Consider the following 25,603-nt stretch of genomic DNA (forward strand, 5'->3'; position numbering starts at 1 on the left):
TTATTCACTCACCTGTTGATACTTAGATTGTTTCCATACCTTAATTATTGTAAATGATACTGCAATGGATATGAGAAGGTATCTCTTTGAGATACTGACTTTAAACATATTTATTTTTATTTATGGACATGTGTCTGTTAGTGAATGTCACTTGTGTGCGGGTATCCAGAGGCCAAAAGAGGGCAATGGACCCCCTGGAGCTGGAGTTACAGGCAATTAAGAGCCTTCCAAACTTGAGTCCTCTGAAGAGCAGCAAGTGCTCTTAACTGCGCAGCCACATCCCCAGCCCGCTTTTTTGTTTGTTTGTTTTTTGTTTGTTCCTCATCTTCTTCTTATTAATTATTATTATTATTCCTCCTCCTTTTTTTTAGTGCTTTTTTTTTTTTTTTTTGGTTTTTCAAGACAGGGTTTCTCTGTGTAGCTTTGCGCCTTTCCTGGAACTCACTCTGTAGCCCAGGTTGGCCTCGAACTCACAGAGATCCGCCTGCCTCTGCCTCCCAAGTGCTGGGATTAAAGGCGTGCGCCACCACCGCCTGGTTTTTGTTTCTTTTTTTTTTAAAGACAGGGTTTCTCTGTGTAACAGTCCTGGCATCCTCTTTGTAGACCAGGTTGACCTGGATCTTACAGAGATCCGCCTGCCTCTACCTCTCAAATGCTGGGATTAAAGGTGTGCACCACCACCACACAGCTAGCCCTTGGATTTTTGAGATGGGTTCTTACTCTGTAGTCCAGGCTGGTCTTGAACTTGAGATCCTCCTGCCTATGGCTCCTCAATACTGGGATTACAGACCAATGCCACTGACACCATCTAAAAACTCCTTTTCTTCTTGTTCAATAAGTTAACATGTCACCATTTTCTCAAGTGTTTATGGTGTCAGGGAAGTCTACGCTTTGTTTTTGAAAATAATTCTAGCTGGGAGTGGTGGCACATTCCTGTTATCCTGTAGCACTGGGTAGGAGGATTTTAAGTTTGAAACCAGCGTGGGCTACTAAAAAGTTTATAATTGTACTTCTTAAGCACTCTGTTGAGTTTCTGGACAACCTTGGAGGACTGCTGTACAGGTCTCTGAAGACACTACTCTTGATACAAATACAGATCACATCTCAGGAAGCTAGGCTCTTATGCATTTGTCTATTTGTTGCAGATAACCTTATAAATGCATCAAACAGATTTAAAGTTTCATTGAGGTCACAGCTATTAAAATAAGAATGCAGGTTTTAGCTGGGGTGGTGGCCAATACCTTTAAATCCAGTACTCCGGAAGCAGAGTCAAGTAGATCTCTGTAAATTCCAGGCCAGACAAGACTACTTAGTACGACCCTCTCTCAAAAAAGCAAAGCAAATAAGCAAGAAAAAAAAAAAAAAAGAATACAGAGTCCAGGTTTTTTCTGCTGTGAAATTTACTAGTAGAGTATTTGCAGTCAATGGAATCTATTTAAAAATAATTGAACTTGAAAAATCTAATTTTAACACTTTCCTTAATTGTTCAATGATAGCAAAACAACCTGTGCATTGTAAGTCAGAAGGCCAGTTTTGAATTATCACCAAGCAAGTGAGCCAATGCTGATATAGCCAATGCAAGTATCGTTCTCTCCCAAAGGTCAAAAGAGAATGTCTTTAAAAGGTTGGAGGGGATCAGTGCTCAGTCCCTCACCAGTCTGCAGGTCTGAGCAAATAACTTTCACCTGCAGATTAATGTTATTTTCTCCTGTCTCATCCTAAATCCACCTCCTTGTTTACATTGTTTGACCACGCCCTTATCCTTGGTGGGAGGGGAAGTTTGGAGGGGGAGACGAACCTGCACCTTCTGCTTCTCAGGGCGTTTGACCTCGTTTGGCTTTCCTTCCGCTGTATTTGGACACGGATTTTATTATGAACAGATGCTCCGTTCTAAGGAGTCCTCGGAAGTCTTAGCCAATACACATGGCTTCATCGCAGCATAGAGGAGAGAATGTGTTAAAAACTGGGCACACGGTCCCAGGCCGAGCTGCAGGTCCAATGCCGTGTGGCCCGACAGAGCCCTGGGACTGGAGTTCGCCTTCTCCTAACTGACGCTAAACTCGTGGCTTTCCCGGCAGATAGACATTTCCACTGTTCTGGGAAGCCCAAAGCGCAAATATCACAAAAGGGTATTTCAGCTCTGAAAAAGTTCCCGAATAATTTTTAAAATGTGATTTTAGTTATTAATGGGGGGTGGGCGTGGGGTAGGTGCTACAGATCTCGATTGGAAGTGAGATGACAACCTCCCGGAATCCCGTCTCTCCTTCCACCGAGGACACACAGGCTCGAGCTCGGAGTGTCAGGCTCGTGGTTTGAGTCTGGTTTCTATCTCCAGCACCAAGTAAATACATTCAAACACCTGGCTTGTCGGAGTCGCTCTTCCTTCCCCAAGGCCCGGGCCAGTGAAACCCAGAAAAGCCGTTCACTTGTGAGGCAAAAGTACGTCGATCGGGTGTGCACGGGAGGCGGAGGACTCGGCACCGAGCGGGGACAGGAGTTTCCCGGGCCCCAGCCTCCCGCATGCTCCGGGTTAGGACAGCGGCTCCGCCCAGCCGGCGGGGGGCGCGCGCGCCCGCACTTTTCCCGCCCTCTCGGTGGCCCTGCAGCCCCGCCTCCCGCCGCCGCCGCCTCTCCGCGGGTGCGGAGGTTCCTGTTCCGGGGCGCGAGGGCCCCGGATGCGAGCGTGCTATATAAGCGCGAGGCGGCGGCGGCGCGCTCCTTTCCGAGGCGTGGTGCTGCGTGCGGCGGAGCCTCGTCCGGCCTGCTCCCGTCCTGACTCACCGCTGTTCGCTCCTGCTGAGGAACAAGTCGGTCAGGAAGCCGCGCCGCAGCCATGGTGAGCGGGGGGCGCGCGGCCTGGGGCGGCTGCGGGGCTGGCGGTCCCGGCGCCGCGGCCCGGGGGGTCCCGGTGGCGTCTGTGTCGTGCGCGGGCCGCGGCTCACGCTCCGCTGTTTGTTTGCCTGCTAACAGGCCTTTAAAGACACCGGGAAGACGCCCGTGGAGCCCGAGGTGGCGATTCACCGGATCCGGATCACGCTCACCAGCCGCAACGTGAAGTCGCTGGAGAAGGGTCAGTAGGGCGGCGCGGGCGCCGCCGTGTGCTTGGCACCCTGGCTGGGGCGGTCGGCCGTGAGGAGACCCTTGCTGTGTTGACGTGCGGTGATGCTGCTTATACGCTATTCTGAGCCGACAGGCCAGCGTCCCGGCGGCGGCGGCGGCAGCGGTCATTTTGAGTTAACTGAGCCACCGTGTTTGTTTATCTGCAGTGTGTGCCGACTTGATCAGGGGCGCGAAGGAAAAGAACCTGAAGGTGAAAGGACCCGTGCGCATGCCTACCAAGGTACGTGAGGGAACCTTACAGTGGTATGAAACAGGTGGCGTTGGTGTTTCGGGGTTTGGTTGCCAGAGGAAGTCTTACAGGAAGAAACGGAAATTGGTACCATTTAGCACGTACTAGGTGCCTGATGGTGATTGGAGGTGAGCACTCCAAGGGTGCTGCTGCCTTGTGAGAGTTGCTGCTCTCTGAAGCCTGTTAGTGTCCGGGGGAAATGGTTTAGAAGTACACTACAGTTTGTTTTGTTTTATTGCAGACACTGAGAATCACTACAAGAAAAACACCTTGTGGTGAAGGTTCCAAGACGTGGGATCGTTTCCAAATGAGAATCCACAAGCGACTCATTGACTTGCACAGTCCTTCCGAGATTGTTAAACAGATCACTTCCATCAGTATTGAGCCAGGAGTGGAGGTTGAAGTCACTATTGCGGATGCCTAAGTCAGCTAAATAAATTGACTTAATCACTTGTTAAATCTTGTTGGCCTTTATTCAGAAAACAGTTTTTTTAAAAGTTTTATTGATGTTTTGAGTGTTTCATATGTGTGCAGGGGTGCCCGATGCCAGCAGATAGTAGAAGAGGGTGTCAGATTACCTGGGACTGTAGATAGACGATTTTGACCCACCATGTAAGTGCTGGAAACTGAACCTGAGTCCTCAGCAAGAGAACAAGGGTTTAACTGCTGAGAAAGCAATTCAGCTGTAAACTACTTAGAGGTGTGCTGAGAAGGTCCTAGAGTACTAAACGATATTAAAGGTTAAATTAGGTTGATATCAGAGAGTGATTACTTGACCCTTAAGTCTGGGGTTTTTTGTTTGGGACAGGGTCTCAATGTAGACCAGGCTGGCCTCAACACACAGAAATACATCTGGCTGCCTTTGCTTCCATGCTTGGCTAGACTGGGTTATTTGAAATGGTGTCTACATCCCAGGCCATGCTTAGGCACTAAGCCTAGCTTACTTTGAGTCTTGGAGAAGGTTACTGATGTAAAGATGTCCAAAGACTGTGTACTAAGTGAAATTAGGCCTTTTCCAGTTACTTTTCTGCTTTTCCAGAAAAGGCAGGGTGGCAGAGTCTGTCAAAGTACTTGGAGCACTCAAAGGCTCGCTCTTAGCCCCAACTTTTGGTTTTTGTGCCTTGAACTCAAGCCTGCTTATACCATTTTTTGACCTACTGAAACGCCTAATCCCATGTAAAACTTGAATCCCTTGGTCATGTGATTAACTGAAAAAACATTCTAGAACTCACAATGTTAACGTAGATAGATTTCACAGCAGGTCTTAATACGATAAGAGAGTTAGCATGCTATGTAAGGACTAGAGAGATCCAGAAGCTGGTTTTGAGTTTTGAACTTTTACCAGTGTTCTACTAGTTTACTAGTGTTGAGGTTGGGTTTAGTTGGTGGTGGGTTTTTGTTTTTTGGTTGTTTTTTTTTTAAATACAGGGTTTCTTTGTAGTTTTGGTGCCTGTCCTGGATCTCTCTCTGTAGACCAGGCTGGCCTCCCACTCAAGAGATCCACCTGGCTCTGCCTCCTAAGTGCTGGGATTAAAGATGTGTGCCACTGTTTGGTTTTTGTTTTTGTGGTTTGTTTTATTTTAAGCTGGGCCTGTTTTCATTTAGTATGTAAAGAGCATGGATCAAAACTAATGCTTTACAAACTAAATGCACAAGCTGGGTGGCAATCCAAACATTTAATCACAGCAGAAGCAGGTGGGTCTCAAAAGTGAAGCCAATCTAGTCTACATTAAGTTTCAGCCAGGGCTGCATAGTAAGACCCAGTCCAAAAACAAAATTTGGAAAGTTTTAAATTTAATTCAAGTTTTCAAAATACTTCCTAAGATAAAAAACCACTTTTAGAGCCTTGAGAATCTAAGAAGGAAGGCTAACTAGTTAATAGCCATGAATCATGGTTATGTGAATCTTGTATGAATGAGTTAAAGGTAGAATTTACTTGCCCTGATTCAGAACACTGCCTTTTAGAAATGTGACCTAGCAATTTCTAAGAAGTTGAAGCCACTTCATTGTATCAGATTTCTGCACCTGACATCCCTGGGGCCTTATGTGTATGGTTTGTGGATGTAAAGTAAAACAGGCAAGAGGATGTTGAGTGGAAAGTTTGGCTGCAGAATCAAATTCCAAATTTAGATTCTTGGATTGGAAGGCTGGATAAAGTTAGAAGATTGCCTTAAAACTAAATTCTTTTGTGACTAACAATATCTGCTTCAAATGCTTATATGGGTACTTAAATTCTGAGACACTTTGCTATGGGCATGGGTTTCCAGAGAACAAGGCAGCCAGTGGTATTAGTTATTTGAAAGGATTCTTTGAGAACTATATTTCAGATCCCAGTTACGAGGTTTCTAACTGGATCATCCTCGGGGAAAAGGGGTGGGGCAGGTCTAACTGGAGAAAAGGGCACAAGTGAAGTTTTATCTTTTGAAGTTAAGTGAAATGAACCTTTATTTTCATCCTAGGAATAGCATGTTTTACTTTCGGAGCATATCAAGTTAAATTCCTGTTCATTTTGTTTTACAAGGAAGTTATTTTCACTTCACATTTTGTAGTTACTATTTTTCATTAACTTAAAAACACCCCCCCCCCAATAGTGTTACTAAAATTGTAAATTACGTAATTTTTTTCATCACTATAGAGATTCTCATTTTGTTTTTGGGAATCAAAACTCAAGGCCTCTCGTGCTAGGCTTTAGACTTAATTTATATAAACATAGTATGTAAACATAGTGTGATTCCATATGAGTAGAAAGCATGTACGATGAAATCAGGGTAGTTTGAAATGGCATCTACTTAGCACCATTTCTTTATGCCGTGAATCACTCATACTTTGTAAAATAGAAGTTATTCTGAAAGTCACCCTAGTGTGCTGTTAAAGACTTTAGCTTACTCCAGTGTCACTATTTTGGACGGCTTATCCAATATTTTTCCATTCTTTCCCTTAGCCTCTGGTGACCTATTGTTTCTACTTACACGAATTAACTCTAGCATCCGCACATGAGAACATGCAGTATTTTTCTGTGCCTCATTTATTTAATATTTTGTCCTCTAGTTTCATCTATATGACTACAAATTGGATTTCTTAATTTTTTCCTCTGGCTGAATATTTCATATTATTTGTGTGTATCTGCAGCTTATTTCTCTGCAAATGTAGTTAAACACATTCTTTCCTATAAATAATAGGTTGCATGAATACCTTTATTTAGCCTCATTCCTCTTAAGTCTTTTAGATATTTTCAAGGAGTTTGCTATTAAAAGCACAATTTCAATTAAATGTTTGTAATAGTGTCTTCCCACCTGGATTTGTAAGAAAGTACTACTAGAAGTCAAATTTCTGAATTTTGAATGCACTGTGAATGTGTGCACTCAACTGATAGAATTTCTTCTAGGACTGGCAAGGTAACTCGGTAAAGCCAACTAGTTGCCAGTTATGACAGCCTGAGTTCAATCCCAGGATCTTCAGGAAGAAAACAAACTCCCACAGGTTACTCCCTAACCTATACACAAATAATAAGTAAATGCAAAAAAAGTTTAAATAGCCATTTAAAACATAAGCATATACTAAATGCTCATGTATGAACGTTTTTCTGGGATATTTTAAGAGAAAAATTTTCAGATTTTTGAGAAAGGTTTCAGTCATAGATTATGGGAATTTTCATTTTCAGTAAAATAATGAAAATGTTGCCTTTAAATGACTGCATTTATGTTCCCACCATCATGAGAGAGTGCAAAGGCATTCTGATGTACACAAGGTCTGTTGGAGTTCTGCCATCTGCCACATCTCTCTTCTGGGACTCCTGTTAGTTATGTGGCCTTCTGGAGGGCCTGCTTCTTCTGTGTGTCCTTTTAGTTCTTTTGATTTTACATTCAGAGAAATTTTCTTAACTGTCTTGCCTAGCATTTCTGTTGATTTATTTTTCAATTTCATTATCTTGATTTTTAAAAATACTCTTTTATAATTGAAAGCTTCAAACACACTCAATGGTGAGTTAGAGCTTAGCTTTAAGGATTGCCAATGGTGTTGCTTGTATTTCATGTATGACTGCGCACTCCCCTCAGAATATTTCAAATCCAATTCCAGTTGTAATATTTTAGCATATGTACATACATATATGTATGCTAAAGGATAACTTAATTTTATGGTTAGGAGAGTTTTTCCTGAATGTCAGTGCACCACATGTGTGCCTGGTACTCAAAGAGGCCAGAAGAGAGTGTTGGTGAATCCCTTGAATTGGAGTTAGAAATAGTTGTAAGTTTCTAAGAAAGTGTTGGCAATTGAACCCCAGTCCTTTGAAAGAAACAAGTCCTCCCAACCACTGGGCCATTCCTTTGGCCAGCAAGATAAGCTGTTACCAAGATCACGCTAGCCAAAATTGGGGCGTAGAAGGGGGAGGTACTGTCCAGGCCCCATCCTGAACTGAGGAGATATTGGCAGTTGATAGCTGCTGAGGGAAGGAGAATCACTCTTACTTGAGAGTTCCTCTGGAAGGTTTACCTTGTTCTAATGGATGGCCCTGTACCCATGCTTAGTGGCTTTATCGAAAACAAAAAGATGAAGCTGGGAGAGAAATGAGGGAGTTGGAAAATGGAGATTACATCTGATTATATTTCATTGTATATTTGTATGACTATCTCAATAAAATCATAGAGAAAAATTATTTTAAGAATTTCAGTAGTAATTATATTAATACTGTAACATCACCAGAACTTTTCCCTTTTTAAAACTGAAATTCTGAGCCTTTAAACACTAATCCTCTTCCCTAGCCCCTAGCCCTTGGCACCTACCATTTCATTTCCTATTTCGGTGAGTTTGATTATTTTAAGATACCTCATATGATCAGAATCATACTATCCTGTTCATTTAACGTAATGGCATCGAGATCCATCCATGGCATGAACCGTGGCAGGAATTTTTCTTTCTTTTCAGTGTTTAAGGGAGAGTTTTACTGTTTAATCCTGCCTGACCTCAAACTCGTGGCAGTCCTCCTGCCTCAGCCTCAGGAATTCTAGAATTACAAGCTTGTGCCATCATACCTGACTGGAAAACTACATTATATATATGCATGATAGTCTCTCTGTCTGATTGTACCCACCTCTTGTTGACTGATGCTGCAGTGAGCATGCATGTACAAACACATTGTTGAGATTCAGCTTTCCATTCTTCAAGGTGTATGTCCAATGAGAAATGAGATTGCTAGAAAGTATGATTCTATTTTTTTGAGAAATCCAATGCTGTTTCCCATAGCTATTGTAGCATTTTACATTCTCACAAGGGATTCCAACTTTTCTGTATCCTCACCAGTACTTGTTATTTTTGTTTGTTTTTTGGTTTTTCAAGACAGGGTTTCTCTGTATAGCCCTGGCTGTCTATTCTAGTACTCAAACTGTAGGCCAGGCTGACCTCAAACTCAGATCTGCCTCCTGAGTGCTGGGATTAAAGGTGTGCATCACCACCACTACCACCACCACCACCCAGCTGTTGGTTTTATACCTGGCGTTCCAATGAATGTCAGGTTATACCTCCTACTATGATTTGATTTGTATTCCTTTGGTAATTAGTGAAGTTAGGTATTTTTTCACATCTTTGTTGTCTAATCTGTCTTCTTTGGAGAAAGGTCTGTTCAGATTCTTTTTCTACATATCCTATTTCCATCCTTTTTGATTTGTTTGTGATGGGGCCTTACTATAGTACAAGTTTGCCTAGATTAGCTGTTAGCTAAAGTAACTTCACTTGTTTTTCCTTTGAGTTTTGTACAATGTGTTTTGGTATCACCTCTCTCCCAAAATTCTTCCCAGATCCACTGTTCCTTCCCCACCCATCCAACTTTGTGCCCTTTTTAATTTAAACCTGTTAAGACCAAATTGTGCTGCCCAAATATTCTTGCATATGTGCTCTTCCATTAGAGTGTGTGGAGTGAACTCACCAGGGTCTGCACTCTTTTTTTTTTTTTTTTTTTTTCTGAGACGGGTTCTCTGTAGCTTTGCACCTTTCTTGGATCTCGCTCTGTAGACCAGGCTGGACTCGAACTCACAAAGATCCACCTGCCTCTGCCTCCTGAGTGCTGGGATTACAGGCATGCACCACCACCGCCCGGCTGTGGGTCTGCACTCTTACAGAAAATGTCTCTCCCTCTCCCAGCAGCCATCATTTGTCCATACCCATGGCTGGAAGTGGGATTTTTGTGCCCAACTCTAATCTCCATGATGGGATTTACCCTGGCTTGGGCTTGTATAGGTCTTGTGCATGCTTTTGCAACTGCTGTAAGTTCATACATGCAGCTGCCCTGCTGTGTCCAGAAGACACTGTTTCCTTGTAGTTATCCACCTTCTCTGGATCTTGCTCTTCTACTCCTTCAGCCCCCACTTTCTCAATGATCTATGAGCCTTAAGGGGTGTGTGTAGTATATATGTTCCTTTTAGGGCTGAACATTTCAGTCTCTTGGTCTCTGTACCTTGGACAGTCATGGGTCTCTGTTAATTACCATCTTTTGCAAATAGCATCTCAGGTGAGAACTGAGAAATGCATTGATGTATGAATATAATGACAAGTCATTAGGAGTAGTTTAATATTGTGCCCATCTAGCAGAAAAATAGTAGCCGATTCTCCCCTAGGGCCTATGACCTGTCTAGCAATAGGTTCTTGGCTCAAAGCTGGCACCAAGCATCTTGTGGGCTGTCCTCACTCTTATGGTTCTGCCTCTGCCTCCTGAATGGTGAAGTTGCAGCTATGGGACATCACACTCAGCTTTTGCCCATTTAAAAAAAAAGTGTGTTGTATGCACCATACATGCAGGGGTCAGAAGGCAAGTTTCAGGAGTCCCCACCTTTTCCTTGGGTGAGTTGGGGTCCCTTGTTTCTGGGGCTGTGCTGCATACTCCAGGCTAGGTGACTTGGAGCTTCCAAGCAATTCTCTCTTCATTTCTCATCTCACCATAGGAGTACTAGGATTACAGATGTGTTCCATGGTATCTGACTTTTTATGTAGGTTTTGGGTATTAAACTCAGGTCCTCAGGCTTTCACAGACAATGCTTTTAACCACTGAGCAATCTTCCCAGCCGCAGGCTCATTTTTTGGTGGTGGTTGTAATGTTCTGAATTTTGCTACTTAATTATGAGTTCTTTGTGTATATTAACTCCTTACCAGCTATATCATTGCAAATATTTTCTCCCACTCTGTAGGTTCTTTCATTTCGTTTTCTGTTAATTTGTTTTGTTTTCCCTTGTTTGTTTCTGTTTAATGAGCCAGTGTTTTGTGTAGCCCAAACTGGTCTCAACTTGCTAGATGGCCAAGGCTGGCCTTGAACTACTATTGCTCTTTCTGCCTCAGCCTTCGGAGTACTGGGGATTATAGATCATAAACTATAAAATTAGTAACTCCAGGCCTAGGTTACTGACTTAGTTTTTGTTTATGAAGGGACTCTGTTGATTGTCATTTCCCTGAAATTCAACTTTAATGTGGTCCTATATGTCTATTTTTGTTCTTGTTTCCTCTGCTTTTCTTGTTATATCTGGAAAATCATTAAATACATTTATGCATCTTTTCAATTATTTTTTCTCCCAGTATTTGGAAGTTGTATACCTTGCAGTTACATTATTAACCCACTAAACTAAAGAAAATGACCATGTAAACTTAGAACATCAAAATGATTTGGAGGAAATTATGATTGGTCCATGAGCTGTAAAATTTTTGTGAAAACATGAAAGTGTCTCTTATTGTTAGTTTAAACATAAGGGGAAATAAGAAATAGCAAAGAACAAGCTAATCTTTTTTTTTTAAATCAATCTTTATTCTGTTTGTACTGAACTGTATTCCCAATCAGCCTAAGCAAAGGCATGCCCTCAGTACAGCATCTGCTTTAGAGCAGAGGTGACAATAAAGACAGAAGAATCTGAAGACCCTCTACATGGCCACCTGGGAGCAGAACAGATTTGAGTCCACATGACTGTCACACAATCCACCCAGGGACAAGTGAACCTGCTCCCTTTCCATTTATCCAGGGAATAAGTGCACAAACGCACCTGCCCAGAGTCGAGTAAGAACCCCCTTTACAGGGCACTCTTTCAAACAAATAAATAGCTAAATAATGAAAGGGGTAAATCAGGAAACTTGAAAACAACAGAAACCAAAACCCTCTTCAAAACAAGACAATTTCTATGTAAAGTTCACTCAAAAACAAAATTGCTAGTTTTTCTTGCAGTTTGTTCCTAAGGATTTCATTTTTATTTTATTGGGCACAACAGGAAGTAAATTATTAATAAAATAAAGGCTTGTTTATTTTCATCTTGCCGTGGATAATTTGTACAAAGTTTCCAAATCTCTGAAACAATGGAAATGGGTCTCGTAGGGTGGGAGCAGGATGTCAGGTTCTAATGAGAGTGTCTCAACAAAGTTACCGGCCGTGTGCTTTTTACGAGTGCCCATGCTGGGGAAATGTTCTCAGTAACATGAAGATGCTGGTGCACTTTTCCTAGTACACGACTTCTTACACAACCACATGCGTTACATTCAGAGACAGATTTACAGTTGAAAAGAAAAAAGTTCTGTCAATAAAATTAGGGTCTTTTTTACAAACTGTAGTTCAACCAAAGCTCTCCGTCTCCTCATGCAGATGCACTCGTTATCTCCAGGGGGTGTGGAGCAGAAAGATAGATACTTGGGAGCAGATCCTGCAGGGTTTGGCTCACTCCATGCTGTATATTCTGCTTAGAATGCCACACTAATTTGTGGGTCATCTCAGTTCTGATGCCTTGGTCTTTTGCTCCTTAGGTGTATGTGTTTGTGTTCATTCATCCTCATCCTCCTCATCCTCCTCTCCATCAGACAGGGATGTACAAGGCATTGTAGCGGTCAAGCCATTTTTCTACCACTTGCATGACCAAGGGGTGGTTTCTCCTTCGAGAGCTTTTCTGCATAGCCACCAGAACCCCCCCTTCGGTCACACAGCAGTCCAGCGACTCTCGCAGCAGTCTCTCTTGCTGCTCCTCATTACCTAGCTCCTGAGCAGAAAGGAAGTGCACATGGAGGAGCTTCCTTTCACTGTCAACCAGAGGCAAAAATGTGATGGTGACATCATCATCAGTGTTCAGATTAGCACCAGCACCTCGGTTGCCATACCCATCATTCTCCATGGCAACCAAAGCAGAGAAGTGGCCCCTTGTATAGCCCAGAGCAATTGGACTTTTCCAACAAAAACTCTGTTCCCATAACAAAGGCAGATAAACTCCTTGAAACCGAGTATATCCTAAAGTTTCTCCCCGGAAACTCTTATAATATTTTGCTCCGTACACTATAATTGGTCGTCTAAGAATATGCGCGAGTACAAAAATGTGTGTCTGTTCCAAACTTGCTCCAGGCTGACTAGCCAGAGAGAGTATAAATGCCCAGTCTTCTTGCCATTGTTCCTCCCTCAGTGAAAAATGTAAACCGAAGCTCTGGGAATACCACGATTCCCAGTCTTTCCAGCGTGTGTAAAACCAATGTGAACAGTCATGCAGGCTGTCATGCAGGGCTTTCCGAAGCACCGAGTCTTTGTCATAAATGCCCCAGGTAGCTTGTAGTACTGAGTCAAGTAAACAATCTCCGGCAGTCCGGTTCCAAAGTGCATACAGTCGACTGTCCAAACGTGTAGCCAACTCCAAGGACCAGTTTATAATTGGAGATTCTTCCTCTAGCTCCTTTTGAACATCTCTATCAAGCACCTCATCAAATAATTTTTCTTGTACTGTTGGAGGCAAATCTTCAATATCTGCTGGCAATGTAAATGTTACAAGGTCAGTCAGAAAATAGCAAGCAAAATCTCCCTTTCTCTGGTGAAGAGAAGCAGCTATTTCTCTCCGGATTTGTTCTGTCAGTTCAGGACACACCATTGCTGGAATACACTTTGCTGCTTGTTGAGACACCTCTGTAAGCAGTATTGCTAGCATGTCCTGCCTCTGAAAGCGTATGGCCAGGTGTACCAGAGTGTAGCCAACATCAAAAGCAGAAGGTCGGTTCAGCAAGCGTACTTCATCTGCAGTGAGCTGGCGTGCAATGTCTCCTCCTGATGACTTGTATGCTTCTATGGCTGCTAAATCACCTTCCACAACCCCCACACAGGCATTGAGGAATAGCCAATCAGTCTTTTTCATCCTATTTTTAATCTGCTTTAGTTTTTTAAAGTCCACTTCAAGTTCCTCCTTGCTACCAACAGCACCAGCCAATTCAATTCTCTGAAAATCCATTTTCACTTCAGAGTCCCGTTTCGTAGTTGGAGGCGATCTTCTTTGGCTATTACCACTACTGCAGCTCCCCCTCCATCGAGCTCTGTCTTGTTCATTTATTATTGAAGAAGCCTCTTCAGTCTCTGCCAACTCTATTGCTTCAATGTTATTAGGTCTGGGATGATCACAAACAACACATTTTTTAGCCTTAGCCCAGTTTTCATATGTGCAAACAGAACAAGTCCAATGCTGGGTCCTTGTATTCAGTTTATTTCTATCATTGTACTCTTCACAGGGATCAACAGAAAAAGCAACTGGTCTTGAACCAGATCCTGAGGATTGAGGAGATTCTGTGGGACTCCTGGTCCTACGTTGGGATAAGCACTGGGTACATCTGATTGCTCTTGGCCAGTTCAAATATGTGCACATGTGGCATGACCATTTATTTGCATTTTCCATGCTGTATGAAGACTTAACCCTTGGTCTTGCACTAGAGTCTGGACAAATCAAAGGACTACTTCCACCTTCAGTACTGGAAGGATCCCAATCTCTACCAACATCACTTGAACCACTTTTAAATGGATCTTCTGTAATAATTGTTCCACTGGGTCTCTGGGCACGACACATAGTACACTTGATTGCAGACGGCCAATTTTCATACGTACAATATTCACAGGCCCACTTAATCCCATGTTCTGACATTGTGTACTTCTTGAAGTGAGTTATGTCAGGCAGGAAGTAAGATTTTAGTTTCCATGCTATAACCTCCACCTTGCACATGGTTACAATAAAGGAAAATCAGACCAAAGACAAGATTCAATCTTCATGCTGGCTCAGACTCTGACTTCCTCAGGAGATACTGCAAAACGTGTAAGTGGTTCTGTCTGACTGTGAATAGCTATTCCAGTCTACTTGCATCTTGTTGCTTCTTAGGCGGCGGGCTGGTGTCTCCCCTTACTCTTCTTTCTCCTTTTACTATCTCTCTTGGATTTTCTCGCCTGGCTCCATCCTGCCCTTCATTATGCCACCAACAAATGGCTGCCCAGCTAGCTTGTGGATAAAGGAGCAGGGTAGAGATTGCAGCACTCCTATTGTGGAATATTACTTTCGAACAAGCTAATCTTTCATATACTACTATCTACAACAGAACATTGAGGAAGGGTTCTGTTTACAGTCGGGACTGTTGGGGCTGGGGAAATTGTTCATCACTAAAGTGCTAAAGAGCACTTGCTGCTCTTGAGAGGACCTGGGTTGGTTCACAGCACCCATATCGGTGGGTCACAGTCATTAGGAGCTCCAGCTCTAGACTTATGTGACATCTTTGTCCATTCTGTCATTTTTTTTCTTTTTCTCTTCCTTCCTTCCTTCCTTCCTTCCTTCCTTCCTTCCTTCCTTCCTTCCTTCCTTCCTTCCTTCCTTCCTTCCTTCCTTCCTTCCTTCCTTTCTTTCTTTCTTTCTTTCTTTTTTTTTGAGACAGGGTTTCCCTGTGTAGCTTTGGTGCCTGTCCTGGATCTTGCTCTGTAGACCAGGCTGGCCTCGAATTTACAGAGATCCTCTTGGCTCTGCCTCCCGAGTTCTGGGATTAAAGGTGTGTGCCGCCGCCGCCGCCGCCGCCGCCGCCGCCGCCGCCGCCGCCGCCGCCGCCGCCACCACCACCTGGGCTGTCCATTCTGTCTTAATTACATTTGTCCCCTGGTACCAATGGAGGGTTGGTTCTGGAACTCAGCAGGTACCAACATCTACAGATGCTCAAGTCCTCTATATAGAATGTCATAGTGTTTGGATTTAACAAACATACTTGACTAATTATATTCATACTTAAGGATTATGTTTTGGGGCTGAAGATTGCTTGGTGGGTAAGAGGACTGTGTGCTTTGGAGAGAGCCTGGGTTTGATTTCTAGCATCCATGAGGGCTTGCAACCATTGGTAACTCCAGTTTCAGGGAATCCATCTCCTTCTGGCTTCCTTTGGCTTCAGGCACACCAAGTGCACATACATGCATATATTCATACACACGCACACAGAGGCAAAAACACTTACACACATAAAATAATAAATAATAAAAATAAATCTTTTTTTAAAAAAGAATTGAGTTTTGTCGGGTAGTGGTGACACACGCTTTTAATCTCAGCACTCGGGCAGCAGAGCCAGGTGGATCTCTGAGTTCCAGGCCAGCCTGGTCTACAGAGTGAGATCCAGGACAGGCACCAAAACTACACATAGAAACCCTGTTTAAAAAAAAAAAAAAAAAAAAGGAATTAAGTTTTGCTAGGTGTGGTAGCACACGCCTTTAATTCCAGCATTGGGGAGGCAGAGGCAGGCATGGATTTCTGTGAGTTTGAGGCACTCTGGTCTACAGAGCAGGTTCCAGGACATGAGAAACAACAAAAATTGAGTTTTTATGGATATGGCTGGGATCTTTCCTGTTTCTGTTCTCCCACATGCCCTTACTCTGTGTGAGGTTTGCCTTCGGGAACCTCACAAGAACACACCTGCAGTCAGAAGCTGAGGTCCTCACGGAAGGCTTCAGTTGCCTTTTCCCAGGGGCCATACAGTGTTGCAGGATGCTTTGCTGAGGCTGGGGCCTGTAGCATAGCTCTTTGTGGTACCGAGAACTGATCCCAGCGTCTCACATAGGCTAGGCAAAAGTATTGAGCCTCCCTGGGTTGCTCCTTGGCCCACACTCCAAATGCAAGGAGGTAAACTTTCTTCCCAATTAGAACCCAGCCAAGGTTAGATGTAACTGCTTTTCCAGCTAAGTAGTTAGTTAACAAAAATAAATTTGTTAGAACTTTTGAATGTATGAACTGTGTATGTCCTTGAAAAGACATTCAGAAATCTTAGTAGAAACTGAAATGACTTCACCACACATCCAAGTCATAGAAGCAGGGGACAACACAGAAGGGGAAGGAGATACTCTGCAACAATCTCCAAACATCTGTTTCCGTGTGTGTGTGTGTGTGTGTGTGTGTGTGTGTGTGTATCTCTGCCTCTTCACAGTATTTGAGCCACAAATGAACTTTGTCCATTTAAAGCCCAACAAAAAGAATTTAATACGTCATTTAGCATAGGTATGTTTCTAGCAAAACCATAAAAAGTTATTTTTGGCAGACTCACACTATATAAGCCAGTCTGGCCTGGAACTCACTATCCTGCCTCAGATTCCTAAATGCTGGGATTTTAGGCATGGCTAGTTTAAAACTGCAATTTTTGAGGAAAAAAAAAGAAAAGAAAAGCCTACTGAGGTTATAATTCTAGAAATGGCTTGTCAGGCTTTTTTTTTTTTTTTTTTTTTAAGTGCAAGAGCATTTTTATGATTTATTTTTACTTTATGTGCATTGGTATTTTGCCTATATGTGTATCTATGTGAGGCTGCCAGATCCTCTGGAACTGGAGTTACAGACAGTTGTGAGCTGCCATATGGGTGCTTGAACCCAGGTCCTCTGGAAGAGCAGCCAATGCTCTTCACTGCTGAGCCATCTCTCCAGCCCCAACTTTTTGGTTTTTAAAAGCATCTGTCTTTCAACTTGTGTTCCCTTGAGGTTTAACACATTGTTAATGTCCAGGTCTCAGTGTTTTCATTTTCAAAAAGCCTCAACACTTGTATTTTAAATCTTTTTCAAAGATAAATATTGTTAAGTTTCACTTTAAATAAAACAAAAGGAACGACCACAGGATCAATGAGTATTTTATCTCTTAAAATTGAGGAAAGCGATATAAGCTAGTGTTGTAAAAACTATGACTGCTGTTTTTCATAATCTATTCAATTATTACCACCGTACGAGAATATGTTCAGAAGCACATGTTCCTTGACTATTTTTCAGTGCTTTTAGTTTGAAACTATCTCAAACTCACATAAAAGTCAAAATAGCCCCATTGTTTTTTGTTTGCTTTTCCCCCTTTTAGATTTGATGCCAACATGATGCACTGTCAGCCCCAAATATTTGTAATCATATGTTGCTTAACCATGGAAATGAATTCTGAGAGATGCATTGGAGTTGGTTATTGAGCAAACATTACAGTGTGTATCACACAACCCTGTGGGGGCTAAATAAATCACTCCATATGGTTCGTTTGTTTGTTTTTTGTTTCTGTTTTTTTCCAGACAGGGTTTCTCTGTAGACTTGGCTATCCTGGAACTCATTCTGTAGATCAGGTTAGCCTCAAACTCTGCCTCCTGATTGCTGCGATTGAAGGCATGTACCACCACTGCCCAGCTTTCATATGGCTTCTTGATGCAATAAAAAGACATGTAAGGGGACTGGAGAGGCCACAGGAGTCACACAAATACTTCAAGACTGCATAACCCACTATGAATGGCCACCAAATTGTTGAAGAAACCAGGCAGTAAAATTTAAAATGATCAGAATCAAATGAAAACAAAATCTCAATTTACTATAACTTCTGGGACATAGGTAAGGCTACTAAGAGGAAATTTGTAGGTAAGAATGATCCTATTAAAAAGTCAGAGGTTTCAAATAAATAATATAGTGATGTACTTCAAGGTCCTAGGAAAATAAGAACAAGAGTAGAAATAACTCAGTGATGGCATGCTTGCTTAAATATGCATGGACCATAAGTTCAATTCCCAGCACCATAAAAACAAATGAAAGCATGTCAAACCCAAACTGCAAATCAGGAGGCAGCAACAAGTAATAAAGAGAGGTAGGGGTGAAAATTAAACACAGAGACTAAAAGAAAATCAACCAAAATGCCATGTCTTTGAATAAATAAGACTGGTACAAGTCTGGTAAGCCCTGCTAGCCAATCAAACCAACAGAAAGAAAGGAGAAACCCAAGTTAATAATACAAGAGATGGAAACAGCTACTAAAGCAGAGTCCAGTGAAATCTAGATGATCATTAGGTAATACTTTGAAAACTCAGTCCCAAATCCTGCAAAATATAGAAGAAATGAATGCCTAGACATGTATGACCTACCAAACTTAAATCAAGAGGCTATAACCAATTTGAATATATCTCTAACAAGCAATGAGATTTAAGCAGTAATAGGCTCTTAACAAAGAAAAGTCCAGGACTGGATAAATTCATTCCTGAATTTCAAACTTAATCACAAAACAGAAAGGGAAGGAACACTACAAGACTCGATCCACAAAGCTAGCATTATCCTGATATCAACAACAAAGAAACAAATCTGTAGGCCAACTTCTTTTTTTTTTTTTTTTTTTTTGAATATAGATACAAAAAGTCCTGCAAACTGAATTGAAGTCCATACATCATGGCCATGTTGGTTTCATTATAGAATGATGCAAGGATGGTTCAACATATGCAAATTGATAAAGGATATACAAAATAGACTAAAAGACATAAATCATATTGTACAACCAACTCAATCAGTGGAGAAAAGGAACTTGATAAGTTCAGCATCCCTCATGGTAAAGTTTCCAAGGAAGCTAAGAATAGAAGGAACACACCTCGACATAATAAAGGCCGTATACACCAAGCCTATAGCCAGCATTATACTAAACAGCAAAAACTTAGAGCATCTTCTGTGAAGTCAGGAATAAGATGAGGATGTCTACTTTCTCAGCTTTTATTCAGTATAGTGCTTGAGTTCTTGGCTAGAATAAGAGACAAAAATAAGAGGGACACAGATAGGAAAGGAAGTTAAACTGTCCCTATTTGCAGATGACATGACACTCAAGAGACCCTAAAGAGTCTACCAGAGAGTTCTTAGATCTGACAAAGACTCGGCAAAGTGGTAGGATACAAAATGGGCATCTAAAACGCAGTAGCATTTCTATATGCCAGTAATGAACTGTCTGAGAAAGAAATCGGGGCGGGGGAGGGGAAACCCCACTCGAAATAGTTTTTAAAAAATGAAAACAGGCACAAGCCTCATCAAGAGGTGAAAGACCTCTACAATGAAAAGTTAAGACATTGAAGCAAAAATTGAAGAAAATACTAAAAGATGGAAAATTCTCCCATGCTTTAGATTGGCAGAATTAATATCATGAAACTATTTTATTAACCAAAGTGAGCTTCAGATTCAATACAACCTCCCTCAAAATTCAAATGACATCCTTTACAGAAGCAGAAAAAAATGATAAAATTCATACAGAAACACACTCAGATGAATAGACTAGAATTAGAATTTAAAATACAGGATCGGAGAACCAGAAATAAACCACTTAGCAGAGGTGTCCAAGGCATACTTTGTAAATGAAAGCCTCTTCAAGAGATGGTGCCAGGAGAACTGGATTTCAACAAATAAAAGGCCAAAAGTAGAACCTTATTTCTGTACAAAAATTTACTCAGAATGGATCAAAGACTTTCATGTGAGACCTGAAACTCTGAAAATGCTAGAAGAAAGCACTTCAAGGTACAGGCTCAGGCCAAGACTTTGTGGAAAGGCATCCAGCAGCATGAAGTCATCTCAAGAGCTGGTGAGTGGGACTGTCTGCCCCAGACAGAAGATCAGCCTGCAGAGTGAGCAGCCTGCAGGGTTGGAGGAAGCCTTGCCCACTGTGCATCAGGTCGGGCATTAAGATCTAGATCCTTCAGAGGCTCCAGTGGTTAAACTCCACCCTCCCACCCAATCAATAAATGAGTTAATGAATCGAATATAAGAAATACAAATGTCCAATAAATGTCTGAAATGTTTGAGTATCCTTATTCTTCAGGGAAATGAAAATGAATAGTGCTTTGAGGGCAGAATGGCTGTCATAAAGAAAACAAATGACAAAAAATTGTAGCAGTGATGTGAGAAGAGGAACATAAATAGATGTAGCCACTGTGAAAATCAATATGGGACTCATCAAAAACTGAAAGTGTGACTACCATATGATTTAGCTACACCTGCAGTAGGAATAGACCCAAAAGATTTTGTCAGCACCCATGGAGATACTTACACATCCATATTTAGCACTGCACAACTCACAATGACAAAGATATGGAACAAGGTCCATCACCAAAAGAATTGTAGTACACATCCAGAGTTTCATTCAATTGTACGTATAAAAAAGGAAACTGGCATTTGCAAGAAAATGGATAGATTGGAGATCATTATATTAAGAGAAATACATGAGACTCATAATCAATGTTTGCAAAGCAGATGTACAAAATGGCTTCAAAGAGGATGGTGATGTGGTAGATCAGAAAAGATAGACTGAGATGTGAGAAAGAAAGACAGGAGTGGCCAGGTCGTGGTGGTGCATGCCTTTAATCCCAACACTCCGGAGACAGAGCCTCTCTGAGTTTGAGGCCAGCCTGGTCTACAGAATAAGATCCAGGACAGGCACCAAACTACACAGAGAAACCCTGTCTCAATAAAGCAAAAGAAATGAAAGACAAGAGTGGAACACATAGAAGAAAGAGGGCTCAAGTTACAGGTGAGGCCGAAGAGGGAGGGGGATTCAGACTGGCTGGAAAGAAGAGGGACACCTGAAGCCTATTCTGTTGCAACGAGAAAGCCAAGGCCAAGTGTCGCTGGCAAGCCATTTCCCTTACGGAGTCACCAGAGGTCAGTGGGGTTCTCAAGGATGCTTCCCAGAGTCCTTGTAAATAATAGAAAGTATCATATGCAGAGAAGGGAGAAAGTTTGAAAACATTTAGGGGAGAACAAGAGACAACTGACCAAGAAACACAAGGCTTTTGGGGTAGTAAACCTTTGAGTCATTTGCGGCACCAATCTGAGCCATTTTCTATTTTTCTCTCACTGCCTGGTGTGATCAAAATTTAAACACAGAAAAAGCAAACTCTTCAGTGGATCCAGAATGAAGGTTGGCCAGGTCATGCAATGATGGAAGATATAAGTTGTTGGGAATATTGCTGGTGATGGACTGTGAGTACCAGTGAATGAAAACAGATTCATACTGACAAAGTGTGTATTGATAATGGTAACTGCAGCACTTTGATTTTATTACTTATATGTTTTTGTTGTTGTTTCATTTTTTTAAGACAGGGCCTAGAATTCACTTTGTTCAAGGGTGGCCTTGAAGTCATGGCAGTCTTTTTACCTCTGCCTCCTGAGTGCTGGAGGAAGTTACAGGCATAAGCCACAAGGCCCAGCTCAAGTTGAGATTTTATGTACCCATATCTTTAGCTGTATCTTTCTATAACAACTATTCCTCAAGTGCCTAGAAAGGTCGAGGACTTGGTATTAAAGAAAGGGTCTTTCTCCAGGACTTTGCTCTGGACTCTCCAGTCCTTGTGATCTCTGTGGAAAGAATTCGGATGAGACATGAGTGTGGTGTAGAAGACAGACTGAGTTGATTGCAGAGTAAGGTAGAACACTTTTAAGTGGTGAGGCAACCAAAAGACCAGTGTGTCTACATACATTTTTCTAGATAGTTCTATTGATAGTAAATAATAGATGCTAACTGATTTTCATTTTTAAATATATGGGACTTTAGAATAATTCTAAAGTCTCTAGAACAAACATGTTTTCTTGAAGGACATTTTCCTGTCTAAGTTATTAACAGGCCAATTTCATATGACCCTTCCAGGAGGGGTAATGACGTGTCTCTTCTCTTCCAGAAAACCATTTACTGAATGATAAGGTTTAGGGTTCCTAGAAGTAGGTTTAGAGAATTAACTAATATAATCAATGACCTTCTTGGTAGTTCAAACTGTCCTCCTAGGGCCAGAGATTCATCCCTCTGCTCAGTAATTAGTGTCCTACAGGTACAGGTCTTGTTTTCATTGGTTGTTGATTACGAGGGAGAAGTCTAGCTCAAATGCCCTCCAACCCTGCTACAACCCAAATGTAACTCCAGGAGACTCTGTTCCTGTTCTGCCTCCTTCCCCCGCCCCTCCCTTCCTTTCTTTCTATGTGGTGTGTATATCCGTTTGCATGTGTGCATCAGAAGTTGGTGAAATGCCTTCCTTTCCCACCTGTGCCTTATCTGTTGAGACTGAACCTGGAGTTCATTGATTGGCTAGACTGGCTGACCCACTCCTCCCCCATCCCACCGCTGCCCCTCAGCGTTGGAGTGGCAGGTATGCAGTCAGGCCCAGTACTGACTTTTTACCTAGGTGCCAGTGATCTGAGCTAAGGTCCTCATGTTTGGGCAGTCAATGCTCTGCCCACTGAGCCCTTCCCCCAGCTCCTTTGTGTTTCTTTTTCTTTTCAAATATATTTTTAATTATTATTTGAAATTTTACATACATGTATACAATGCATTTTGATCATATCTTGATTAAACTTTTTAACCTTAGGTTTGACACTAACTTCCTTCTATGGTTTTAAGTACACAATTGGTAAGAGTGATGTAATGCTCTGTAATTATGAGAGGGTCTTTCTCTTGTTTTAATTCTTTTATAATCGGGTTAAGACAAGACCTTGCTTAGCCAAGGCTGAATTAAGACTCCCTCTATAGTTGAGACTGGCTTTAAATTCCTGGCTCAGCCCCACACTCTACTCTGGGACTGGGATTACAGGTGTATGCCCACAGCAGGCTCCGATACACAGGCCTGTGCTGTGAGCATTCAAGGTCAGCCCGGAAAAGAAAGTCCGTCACATATAGAGTAGTTCAGAAATGAAGATACATGAAAAACAAGAAGAGCATCCAAAGAGAAGAACATGAAGGATAAATGGATCAACGGACCTAAGACAGTTGTGGGATGTTTATATCACATGGGTAAATAAAACAAATACAGGCAATTCAAGGGGTAGGAGGGAGGAGCTGGGAACACGAAGCAGTGTGATGTCACCGGAACATGGACTTAGATTGGTTACAAAAGTACATTTTAACCCAGGCAGTCGTAGAAGTGCCTTTCTCTTCCTTCACTCCCTCTCGCCTTCCTTTCTTCTTTCTTTTGAGGAAGTCTCCCTATGTAAATCAGGCTGACATTGAATGTTGAGACTAAGGCATGTGCCACCACACCTGACTTTTAAAATGTTTTTAAAAGAAATAGGAGCAACAGACCAGAGAACAGAAATGAAACCTGACCACAGAATTATTCAATTAAAACCAGAGAAGACATAGAAGAGGAAAGGAAATGAAGAACATTTGCACAAGTAAAAACCTCAAAGATGCTAGGGTGTGTGCATGTATGTGTGTGTGTGTGTGTGTATGCATGTGAGTGTGTGTGTGCATGTGCATGCATGTGTGTATGTGTGTGCATGTGTGTGTGCATGTGAGTGTGTGTGTGTGTGTGTGTGTATGCATGTGTGTGTATGTGTGCATGTGTGTATGGTCATATTGTGTTCCCCAAAATATTGTGCACCCTAATAAACTTATCTGGGGTCAGAGAACAGAACAGCCACTAGATATTGAGGCCAGAAAATGGTGGCACACATGCCTTTAATCCTAGCATTCAGGAGGCAGAGATCCATCTGGATCTCTGTGAGTTCAAAGCCACACTGGAAACAGCCAGGCATGGTGACACAGGCCTTTAATCCCAGGAAGTGATGGCAGGAAGCAGAAAGGTATTTAAGGCGTGAGGACCAGAAACTAGAGCTGGTTAAGCTTTTAGGCTTTTGAGCAGCAGTTCAACTGAGATTCATTCTGGATGAGGACTGAGAGGTTGCCAGTCTGAGGAAACAGGATCAGCTGAGGAATTGGCGAGGTGAGGTCAGCTGTGGCTTGTTCTGCTCCTCTGATCTTCCAGCATTCATCCCAATACCTGGCATCAGGTTTGTTTTTATTAATAAGTACCTTTAAGATTCATGTTACATGTGTGTGCATGTGAGTATGTGAGTGCATGTGAGTGTGTGTGTTTATGTGAGTATGTGTGTGCATGTGATTATGTGTGTGCATGTGAGTGTGTGTGTTTATGTGAGTGTGTGTGCATGTGAGTGTGTGTGCATGTGAGTGCGTGCATGCATGTGTGCATGCGTGTGCATGTGAAGAGAGCAGACAACTTCAGATGTCACTCCTCATGTAACATCCATCTTTCTCTGAGACAGGGCCTCTCACTAACCTAGAACTTTCCAAGTAGGTTAGACTGGCTGGCCAGTGAGCCCAGGGAGTCTTTAAATATAAAAGAAAATTTCACATTAGATTAAAAGAATAACACTAAATCCAGCTTAAAAATTAGGTTAATTTACGAATCCCATTTTCAGTGTAACCTCTGCTCTTCCTGTCTCTGCGGGACTTGCCGCATTGGTCTGTCTGCCTCACAGTCTAGGATTCCTGCCTCCATCATTACTCTGTTCTTCCTTGTGTCAGTAAAAAAGCAAAACAGCTCTTACCTCAAAACATCAACAGAGATAACTTATTCTGGAGCCAAATATGAGTGACCATGGCCCAGGAACACAGATTCAGGTCACCCAAATGTCATGTTCAAACATGGTCACATTTCTGTGCAGTTTTACAGTAACAGAACAAAGGAAGTTATAGATCAAGACACTTTCAAATTCATTGGTGGAAACATCAAGTAGGCAGGTTCTGGAAAAGCAGGAGTCTCAGCTGCAGGCTGATAACTGATAGCAGTTTCAGCCTTTTGGTTGGTGGGAACTAGGGTCTGTCTACGCATTCCGAAGGATTTACCTAATGGTCACAAAGTTGTCAGGTCAGGTACAAAAAAGGGCAGTAAATGGCTATTAAGGAGGTTGAAGATGGCCCAAAAGAATTTGCCTCTGGACTTTCGACATTCCAATCTCACCACATCACTGAAGCTCTGACCCATCAACCAGCCTTTGTAGTCACAGCTTCTTCCCAGGACTTCTGTTCACACTTGGGAGGAATACTCCTCACAGTGTGAGTTTTCAAGTTGAGTTCTACAAGACCAAAGCCCCCCAATCCCCATCCCCTGCCCCCCCTGTCTTCTGACAGGATTCCATTCCCCACACCGCTGTCTTTGCCGTAACTATCCCACGGCTGGGTACTAGAAAGCTTGGAGAACTTTGCATCCTCTATCCCCCAGCTGAGTAAGGGGCTGCAAACCAGCCAGTCCTAAACCTACTTGTTCTGCATCACCTTTCCCCCAGTGGTGCTTCATTTTGAGGTCTCTTGTTGCCAGGCATGACCCCCTTGGGTCATAAAACTGTCTTTTTTTGTGCAGGACTAGGCACCTCCTCAATTGTTGGTCTGACTATACATCTACTATTTCTACTAACAGGCCATTTTTAGAATACTCACATGTTTTACAAA

The 25,603-nt window shown here is 42.3% G+C and overlaps 2 protein-coding genes and 1 non-coding gene across 3 annotated transcripts; 2 read left to right on the top strand and 1 right to left on the bottom strand.

Annotated features, from left to right (window-relative positions):
• The first annotated feature begins 2,706 nt into the window (after positions 1 to 2,706).
• On the top strand, positions 2,707 to 3,808 carry Rps20 (ribosomal protein S20). The gene is made up of 4 exons (XM_028894319.2): positions 2,707 to 2,836; positions 2,971 to 3,070; positions 3,267 to 3,340; positions 3,591 to 3,808. Exons 1-4 carry the CDS (start codon positions 2,834 to 2,836, stop codon positions 3,771 to 3,773), a joined length of 360 nt encoding a protein of 119 aa, XP_028750152.1. The 5' UTR covers positions 2,707 to 2,833; the 3' UTR covers positions 3,774 to 3,808.
• Positions 3,125 to 3,192, top strand: LOC114710234. Its single transcript, XR_003737032.1, has one exon. It is a non-coding gene; the product is annotated as a small nucleolar RNA U54 (small nucleolar RNA).
• Positions 3,809 to 11,531: 7,723 nt separating the features above from the next.
• Positions 11,532 to 14,525, bottom strand: LOC114710222 (ubiquitin thioesterase Zranb1-like). Its single transcript, XM_037202443.1, has one exon. It carries the CDS (start codon positions 14,323 to 14,325, stop codon positions 12,163 to 12,165), a length of 2,163 nt encoding a protein of 720 aa, XP_037058338.1. The 5' UTR covers positions 14,326 to 14,525; the 3' UTR covers positions 11,532 to 12,162.
• Positions 14,526 to 25,603: the final 11,078 nt, after the last annotated feature.

Source organism: Peromyscus leucopus, chromosome 2 (genome assembly GCF_004664715.2).
Source record: "Peromyscus leucopus breed LL Stock chromosome 2, UCI_PerLeu_2.1, whole genome shotgun sequence".
Lineage (NCBI taxonomy): Eukaryota > Metazoa > Chordata > Mammalia > Rodentia > Cricetidae > Peromyscus > Peromyscus leucopus.

What these genes read in the sequence shown, in the direction of transcription:
- Rps20 (XM_028894319.2), top strand. An exon ending in CGTGAAGTCGCTGGAGAAGG is followed by an intron (nt 3,071 to 3,266) that starts GTCAGTAGGGCG and finishes GTTTATCTGCAG; the next exon opens with TGTGTGCCGACTTGATCAGG. An exon ending in CCGTGCGCATGCCTACCAAG is followed by an intron (nt 3,341 to 3,590) that starts GTACGTGAGGGA and finishes GTTTTATTGCAG; the next exon opens with ACACTGAGAATCACTACAAG.
- LOC114710222 (XM_037202443.1), bottom strand. Translation starts at nt 14,325, where the DNA reads ATGTGCAAGGTGGAGGTTATAGCATGGAAACTAAAATCTTACTTCCTG.